The sequence below is a fragment of the Morus notabilis genome, unplaced genomic scaffold (genome assembly GCF_000414095.1).
Source record: "Morus notabilis unplaced genomic scaffold, ASM41409v2 Scaffold243, whole genome shotgun sequence".
Lineage (NCBI taxonomy): Eukaryota > Viridiplantae > Streptophyta > Magnoliopsida > Rosales > Moraceae > Morus > Morus notabilis.
Window position 1 is genome coordinate 15,161 of NW_010359811.1, and position 9,492 is coordinate 24,652.

General features: G+C 37.5%; 1 protein-coding gene across 2 annotated transcripts; it reads left to right on the forward strand.

The window, feature by feature from the left end:
* Positions 1–1,124: 1,124 nt before the first annotated feature.
* On the forward strand, positions 1,125–7,602 carry LOC21400497 (sirohydrochlorin ferrochelatase, chloroplastic). Of its 2 annotated transcripts, XM_010095140.2 has the most exons (8): positions 1,125–1,346; positions 1,561–1,643; positions 1,748–1,968; positions 2,332–2,393; positions 2,474–2,584; positions 2,728–2,820; positions 3,581–3,695; positions 6,973–7,051. In XM_010095140.2, exons 2-7 carry the CDS (start codon positions 1,597–1,599, stop codon positions 3,680–3,682), a joined length of 636 nt encoding a protein of 211 aa, XP_010093442.1. In that variant the 5' UTR covers positions 1,125–1,346; positions 1,561–1,596; the 3' UTR covers positions 3,683–3,695; positions 6,973–7,051. The 2 variants fall into 2 exon arrangements, with proteins under 2 accessions (XP_010093442.1, XP_024019461.1); XM_024163693.1 differs by lacking the exon at positions 3,581–3,695 and having other exon boundaries at positions 6,973–7,602.
* The last annotated feature ends 1,890 nt before the right edge of the window (positions 7,603–9,492 follow it).

Genomic DNA, 9,492 nt, shown 5'->3' on the forward strand with positions numbered 1-9,492 from the left:
CCCCCCCCGCGGCGGGAGCCATTGCGCAAACGTTTTCATTATGTTGTACGGCTCCGACTCCGGGTCTCCTGCCGCCGCCACCGGGCCCAGACGCGACGGTGGGGATGGTCGCTGGCGGAGGCTCATGAGTGAGAGAGAGAGAGAGAGAGAGAGAGAGAGAGTGAGGAGAGAAATGCTTCGAAAGATGCAAATGGGAGAAGAAGGAAACAAAAACGAAAACGGAGAAAACGATCTTAATTCGTTTTCAGATTTTCAGAAAAAGACAAAAGCGTTTTTGTTTTCAATTTTCAGAAAATTTTACACCAAACGCATTTTGTCTACCCATTTTCATTTTTTAACCTCGAAAAACGGGAAAAACGGAAACAAAAACGAAACCAAACATGCCCAATAGCTCAAATAAAAATAGACAAAAAGGATGTTTGCTAATGACTTGTGCAGAACCACTGATCATCAATGCAATGTAAGCAAACAAGAAAGATGTAATTAAACTTGGTTCGCTAATTCAAGTTTTTAATTCGAGTTGAGATGTGATGTTGTGTGAGAGTTTTTTATGTAACAAAAAAGTTAGAAGTGACTATTTCTGAGAACCTTTTACTGTAGCAAAACTCGAATTTTAAACTCGAATCGGTGAAAAAAACGGAATAGTTAATGCTGACTACACTACAAGTAACTATTGCACGTGGAAGAACTGGAATGGGTGTGCCAGAAAAATTACAGGGCAACACTAGCTTGATGTAGATGTGGGTTTAAACAGGTCCTCTTCTTAGCCCATTTCCGATTGGGCTCTCTCCATCTCCGATTGCTAGCTGTTGTGATCGCCATTAAGTTACTAAAAAAACAAAGTGCAGGGTTAAAAGTGTCAAATTAAGAAAGTTTAAGGTTTATTAAAAATAAAATTTAAAATTAAAAGTGTTAAATTAATGACTGTTTAGTTTATAAATTCGAGTTGAGATATAATTTTATATGAGAATTTTTTATTATAATAAAAAAATTAAATATAACTATTTTTAAGAGATTTTTATTATAATAAATTTTAAATTTAAATAAGTGAAATCAACAATCTTTTCGGTTTAAGATAAATGTGAGTGTATTTAACTAGACAGAAGAACTGAAGGAACCTTTTTGTTATACTGTTTTCACACAAAATTTAAATTTTCATTTAATCTAGTCCGTTCAAATCTATAAACTAAACGACGGATCATTATTTTTTTTAACAACCCTGCTCTTCTCTCTCCTCCTATCCTTCTCCGACTCAAGCAGATACGCCGTTTGAGCGCCACCGTCGCCCCGGCAAGACCCACCATCTCCCTCCTCAGCCGTGGCGGTCTCTTTTTGAATATTGCACTGTAAGTCCCCTCTTTCAACTCTCTCTTCTCTCTCTCTCTCGATGTGTATATATGTGTGTGTGTATATATTTATATCCTGTCATCATATCGTCATCCCTTTTGTGTCCGTGCTTAACTTGAGCTGAATCACTATTGTTGTCCTTTATTGAAAAATTAGGGTTTCGGTTCTTGCTATTTTTCTTGATTTTTTTTTTAATTTCTCCTTTCTGTTCAGTCTTCTCTAGTCAAGACAGGTGAAAGCTGCTCAAGCATGCGAATCGGATCGATCCATTTCCTTCCTCAATTTACCGTTAAAAGGTACTCTGCAGAATTCTCCATTTTCAACAAAGTTCTAATTTGTTTGTCTTTGGTTTGGTTGGACTATGAATGATTTTATTGCTTCATTGTTAATGCATATGAAGTCCTTCAATTACCGAAACTGGACCGAACACTTCTAGTGGGGCTCTCCCCAATTTCTCAAAATCGCTGGGAGTTTGCTTTCGAAGCAGAAATTTGATCAGAAGATTGTGTTTGAGAACAGAAAATGGGGGATTTGAACAAATCCCACATGGAATTGGGGAAAAAGACGCCATTATCATCGTTGACCATGGTTCCCGTCGCAAGGAATCGAATCTCATGCTAAGTAAGCTCTATAACATTCAAAATTTGCACCAGGAACTATAGTAAACCACTCTTTTTATTTTATTTTATTTTATTTTTATCGTATCATTCAAGCAATTTATCAGGCACTGGATGATGGAGAAATCGATTTAAAAACATTTGAGCTGCTTTTGCTCGGGGGATCCCGCAATAAAGATCTTAATAGTTCGGTTTCTTTTTTACCATCATTCTCTTAAAAAGTGTTGCATGATATGACCAGATTTGACTGATCCTGTAGGGGGCTTCGTGTGGTTTTTGTTCTTGTGCATTTTTTTTTTTTTGGTTTGGTTTTTGGTTGGGGTTTGAAACTAAAGCTTTAAAGTGTTCGCCTGTGTTTAAATTCCAGATGAGTTTGTGACCATGTTTAGACAGAGGACCGGATATGAAATAGTGGAGCCTGCTCATATGGTAGTTTCATATCGGATTACAAATTTTATTGGCCTTTTTTATATCTGTCAAATTCTCATTTGATTAATGTATCCAAATAGGAGTTGGCAGAACCATCAATTCGGAACTCTTTTGATAAATGTGTTCAACTAGGGGCAAGTCGGGTTATTGTGAGTCCATTTTTTCTGTTTCCTGGAAGGCATTGGCACCAGGTAGCTCTGCACACTTCTCTTTCTTGGTATCTTGACTGAATTTAATGCCCGGGGATGCTGCTAGCATTCTTTGATAAATAAAAATGCGTCCATCACGGACTTGGGGAGTTTGGTAAGATGGATTGGATTTGCAATGCTTACAGGATATTCCTTCGCTAACAGCTGAAGCTGCAAAGGAGCACTCTGGCGTGTCATACATCATAACCGCACCTCTTGGCCTCCATGAGCTACTCGTGGTATGTATTTCTTTTATTTCCATTGGCTTTTGTTGTGAAATCCCAGGAAACCATTGATAACGTTCCACAAATAAAAATTTAGTGATTTGTTTACACTCAATCAATAAATTGACAAAATTAGAAGCACAGAAAACAGAGGATTGTAATGAGGTTTGATCCAATTTGGTTCTAAGCCCACGGGTTAATAGCTTGTCGCATAGATCTTCACTGATGACAATCTTTTTTTTTGAACTCTCTTAAGTGCTTCTCTTATAAGAGTTTACCCAGGACAATGAGTTCTCTAGGAGGATGAAATTCTCTCGAATTACAGCATTACATAATCAAGTATTTATTTGTACGTAACAACACCAGAAAGAATGAACGAAATATGTCTATTTTCTGTTTCTAACTTACTATTGTAACCGGCTCTGCACAAGTAAATTATCCACTGCTCCTTGATGAGCCAATCTGCTTCTTCGATGATTGGAAGTCACCGATCCAATGTTGCCATCTCTGCATCATTCCATAACTTAAAATTCAAGCCAATGTTCAACACAACATTCATAGCAGATTCTTCGTACAATGTATTATCATCTTCTTTGTGATTGTGTTAGTAGCCATTTTTTTTCCCTCTTAGGTTGTGAGTAGAAGAATAAGTTGGAAGCATGAATTAGATCCCCACCTAATCACTTGGAACAAATTACAAATTATCAGCATTTGTATGAGAAACATGGTGCTTTGGTTGTGAAAATCGGGTTTGTGGGGGTTTGTGGTCTTGCAGGATGTTGTTAATGACAGGATTAAACACTGCCTAAGCCATGTAGCTGGAGATGCAGATGAATGTGCTGTTTGTGTTGGAACCGGAAAGTGCAGGCTCTATTGATCTTCATTAGAGAGTGAGTGTATATTTACCCTATTTTCCTGGGTCTTGGAGAATCTCTCTGTCTTTGTTTTCTTACTTTCATGTAATACTGCAAAATAGGCGAATAATTGGAAACACCATTCAAAATAGAAAAGAAAGTCTATGTTCACCAACTGTTGCATTCCAGTGATTTAGTTTAAGGGGCATAAATCATACTATACCTGCAAGTTTCAGAGTCGATTCTTTTGACACTTCATTAACAAGATGGCAAAATGCTACATGAAATTGTTAAAAGGTGCTTTTGTTCATCATCTCCTTATTGTACACAGAATGTGTTCACATGAATGTGATACTCTTACAGAGGCCCTGCACCTTGCTACGAACTTTGTAGTTTATTTTGTATTGATAATAATTTATAATTGTCTTGGAAAACTAAGCAATTATTCCGTTGTTCCTTTTTTGGGGTTATAGCGTCCGTCTCAATGTGGTCCCCGTCTTGTACTTCACACAGTATTCTACGCACAACAACACCAACAACAAGTCTTAATCCCAACTTAATTGGGGTCGGCTATATAGATTTTACTTTTCCACACGGCTCTGTTTGAAGTTATATTTTCCTGAAGGCCTAGATCTAGAATGTCTTTTCTAACGACTTCGGTCTACGTAATTCTTGGTCTACCCCTCCCTCTCCTAGTATTAGGTATAAGAATGTCCTTCCAAGCATGGACTGGTGCTTCTAGCGGTCTACGTTGGACATGCCCGAACCACCTTAAGCGGCCTTCATGCACTTTATCTTCTATTGGTGCTACACCTACTTTACTACGAATAACTTCATTCTTTATGCGATCCATTCTCGTATGACCACTCATCCATCTTAAAATACGCATTTCTGCCACATTCATCTTAGATATATGTTGTTTCTTAATGGCCCAACATTCACTACTATATAACATAGCTGGACGGATTACAGTCCTATAGAACTTTCCTTTCAACTTAATAGGCATCTTGTTGTCACATAAAACTTCCGTAGCATTCTTCCACTTAATTCACCCTGTCTTAATTCTATGTTGAATATCATCTTCTATATTTCCTTCGTACTGCACTATAGACCCAAGGTACCTAAACTTTCTAGAAGCCTCAATCTCTACACCATCTAAAGAAATTCCATCACTCTGATTACTTGAGTTACTAAACCTACAATGCATGTATTCAGTTTTAGTCCTACTTAACTTAAATCCCATCGTCTCGAGAGTCTGTCTTCACAGTTCTAACTTACGGTTAGCTCCTTCCGTATGCTCATAAACTAAAACTATATCATCCGCAAAAAGCATACACCAAGGAATTCTATTTTAGATTTCTCTTGTCAGCTCATCCATCACGATGGTGAAAAGATAAGGACTAAGAGCAGATCCTTGATGAATGCCAATCCGAACGGGGAACTCTGTCGTGTAGCCTCCAGCAGTCCTCACACTCGTGACCACCCCATCGTACATGTCCTTAATTATCTTAATATACCTCATATACACTCCTCTATTTTCTAACACCCACCAAAGGTAAGCATAGGAAGGAACAATCGATCCAAGCTCGTATTGATGCGGGCTACGACGTCAATGTCTATTCGCGTGTCCCTCCTTTCCCCCTGAGCATATCCGGAGGACTTATTGGCCGGGCTTCCAGCAGCAACCGCAGCCCAGCTATCAGCAGCCACCACCACCTCCGCACGACATGGATGAGGACCACCCTTAGGAGGCGAGAGTCATATCTCGCCTCCCAGGTATTCTTCAATTACATTTTCATTGTTGGCTTGTATTTTAATAACATTGAGGACAATGTATCTTGTAAGTGTGGGGGAATTTCTAGATTGTATCAATACTTGTTAATCTGTTTGTGTTTTCGTTTGTTTATTTGAAGTGTTTAATTTAGATTCTGTGTTGATCATTTTGGCCTCGTTCACTTCGCGGATTCGAGTTTTCAATTTGAGTTGAGATGTGATATTTTTTGAGAGCTTTTTACTGTAGCAGAAAAAAGTGAGATGTGACATTTTTTGAGAACTTTTTATTGTAGAAACTTAAAACTGAAAACTCGAATCGGTGAAATGAACGAGGCCTTTGTTTATTCAGTTTGTGTTTGTTAGCTTGTTTATTTCAATATATATATATATATATATATAAATTTTTTTTTCTTTCTAGTGAGTTGTTTTTCTGCCCTGATGATCAATGAACCAATGATGACATTATCTCCTAATTTCCCTGAGTTTTTATGCAATGTGTCGTTTGTGAATTCCGTGTGTTTGACAATTGGTGAACATGAAACACTCTAGTTCTGGCAAGAAAAGACTTTATCACTAATCATTTAGGGACCTAGAGGAAAATTATTCAATTAATCAAGTCCGTGGTACATTAGGGATTCTAGAACTCAACTTAGGGAAACTAGAGGCGAAATCTTAGGCTAGCTAGTCAGTAGAGAAATGATTTAGGCGTTTCTTTGGATCGATTGAGCCTTCCTATGCTTACCTTTTGGATTGTATTCCTTGAATGTCCCCATTGAGCTTTAGCCTGTTTGGTCTACGTATGAGTCGAAGGAGCACGGAGATTCCTCATGTGAGTGAACCTGGAGGGGTGATTATGCTTAGAGGGAAAACTGTTTGTAAATATCTGTATTGTTATTATTTTGAAGAAAAATATATATATATATATATATATATATAAAGTCCATTTCTCTACCACCTTTAGTCCTGTCCTAGTCGAACATTACAGCAAAGTCCTTTTGATCTCCAAAACTAGTTTATCCTGCCTTAGTGGAGAGCGGAACGAAGTTGGGCGTATGGAATCCTAAGCTTTAAGTTACTTAATCATGGACTTCTAAGTTGAATAAGTGAATCCGGGTACTGGATGCTTGAGTGTGAGGCGGGAGACTTGAGTGTTTTTGTGTGCATCCAACATGTTGATATTCTAGAACATCACAAGGGATCGCCTTGCATAAAAACTCGAGATTTTAGGAGATGTTGAGGACCAAAGAATGATCATCGAGATATGTGGAACACTCACTCTTTATTTTTGCTTTGTTTTGTTTTGTTTGTTTTATTCCGTTCGTTTCGCGTCAGGTTTAAATTTGTTAGCATTGCCTTTTGTGTTTTAGTTATTTCCGTTCTTTTGTTTACATTGTTTTGCTCGGGACTAGCAAAAGCTTAAGTGTTGGGGTATTTGATAAGTTGATTTTTCATCAATTTATCCCCGTCATATATTATAGTTTTTGAGCAAATTTCAGTTAATTTGTCACTAGTTTTATGTTTATGTTAATTTATTTTGTAGGATTTACAAAGTGGAGAAAATCGAGCGAAAAAGATAAAGAAGTCTATGAAAATCACCATTTGTGTGGGTTGCAGCGCACTAGGAGCAAGCTACAGCCTGAGACAGACTATAGAAATCCAAAGGGTGCTACAGCGTGCCTGCCAACCAGCCAGCAAGGTCTCAACGCGCGTTACAGCGCGCATTCATGGGTTGCAGCGCGCGTATGGAAAACCCTAGTCTTCTTTGAGGCGCGTTGCAGTGCGCATGCATGGGCTGCAGCGCGCCTATCTTGGATCTGAGAGTTTTGTGCCCATTCTGGAGGTGATATAAAAGGAAGAAAAAAAAACCTAAAGACAGAGAGAGAGTCAGAAGGCGAATCAAAAACTTGCTTGACTCTCATAGCTGTTGTATCTACTTGCAAGATGGGTTTCTCCCATAACCATTAGGAGAATCACTGTCAACGGCAACCTCATGGTCTAGGCGAAATATGTCTCGTCTACTCGCGAGATATACATAAATAATGAATTTGAAATGAAGGACTTTGAAAAAATCAAATACTGTCTTGGTTTTGTAGGTTGAGCATCTTGAAAATGGAATACTTGTGCATCAATCAAATTATAATAAAAAGGTCTTAAAACGCTCTAACATAGATAAAGCAAATCCTTTAAGTTTCCTCATAGTTGTTAGATAACTTAGGAGACGTTTGGTTCATAGATTAGAATCATGTGATTAGAATCATTTTTGATTTACGTGTATTTTTTGTGAGAAAAAATACTGTAGCGAATCATGAATTATGATTCAAATCATGGTTTGAATTCTCTAACCAAATATCCAATATTGAATTGAAAGGGATCTATTTCGCCCTTGCGAAGAAAACAAGAAGTCTTTAATCCTGAAGTATCATAGCTAATTGTAATTAGAGTTCTTATATTTTTTACAAATTGTACCCGACCAAATATAGCTTTTGCTACTAAGAATTAGTTCATCTCCTACCAAATGGAATAACCCATTACCAAATGTTAAAATTAATAGGCCAATTTGAACTTGAAGCAATTCGTTTTTCAATTTTACCCTTATCTAAGACTTTTCTTGTCCTTTCTCTGTCTCCCAACAATATCTGTCCCTCCCTTTCTCTTCCTGTAATTCATCTTTCTCTCTCCGCGCTGTAAAAAATGGCTGAACATCTATCTTCTTCGCGTTGACCTAACCATGGAGGATTGCCAGAAACCTTGCTGATAGCGCCTGGCCAGATTTAGATTCAGATTATTGACTTGAACAAAACCAGAAAATCGTCACCGATGGATCTCACAGACAATTTGCCCAATCTACGATCTAGATGACAACAAGAGGAGAGAGAAAATGAGGAGGGAGAGGCGAGGAGAATCAATAAATATCTTGTATTCGCGCGATGATGTTGCCGACAACGAAATCATAGCCGCCGCACTGTCGCAATTCTTGTAGAAGAGAGAGAGAGAGAGCGGAGATCTTCGAAGAGAAAATTAGAGAGAGCAGGAGAGAGAAAGAAGGAGAGGGGAGAGAGAGTGCGTTACATGGGAATGAGTAAGTTATATGGGGATATTTTCTTTTTTGAGAATATTATATAAGGATGTTTTAGTAATTTAGATAAGTGGTAATTTCAGATTTACAGTTTAAATGGCTTATCTTCAGTCTACTTGGTTTATTTTTCACTTTCTTCTTATAAATAAAATAAAATAAAATAATATAAAAAACCATTTAAAACACTCAAGTCCAGCCCAAACTAGTTTAGTGTACTTTGGTCTAAGCCTGGTTATCTACAATTAATGCATGTTCGCCATGCATGCTTAATTAGTAAATGAGAAAATTTAATATTCTATTTTGTTAAGTATCTGACTTATTAAAAGTATTTTTTTTTAAAAATTCTATTTATAGTATAAAAAGTAGAAATATGCGAGCTAATATTAATGAGTAAAAATAAAAAGAGGCTCTATTTCAAATGGTATTTTTAAAAATTGTCCTAACCTAATTAGATAGGTAGCTTAGGAAATCGGTTTTGAAACTTAATTTTTAATTCTAGTGTTCACCGGTTGCTACTTAGGATGTGTTTAATTGGGGGGAAATGAATGAAATAAAAAGGAAATGGAATTTATTCAGCTGTTTAGTTGGCTTTTAAATAAGTAATAGCTTTTATGAAGGAATGACTTTTTCCTCATTTTAACTGAATCATCATTCCATCCATTTGCGGAAGGAATTGTCATTCCATCCTTATTTTATTTTTCTTTTCCATAATTACCCTTCATCCTTTTTCCCTTTCTTAACATCACCATCATTTATGTCTGTCCTTCTCCGCCCCACCACCATTGTCCTCAAATGGACTACGGTCTGCGCGCCGTCGCTGCTCCTGCAAAGCCCTCCTCGATTGATCGTCGACCTAACAGCCATCCTCCGCCAACTTCTATTCCTCCTTCCACCCTCATTGTCGCCGTTCTCCTTTACTGAAATAGAAAAGTGTACTGATGACGCAAAAACGAAAGGGACCCAGATGAAGATGTGAACAAATTC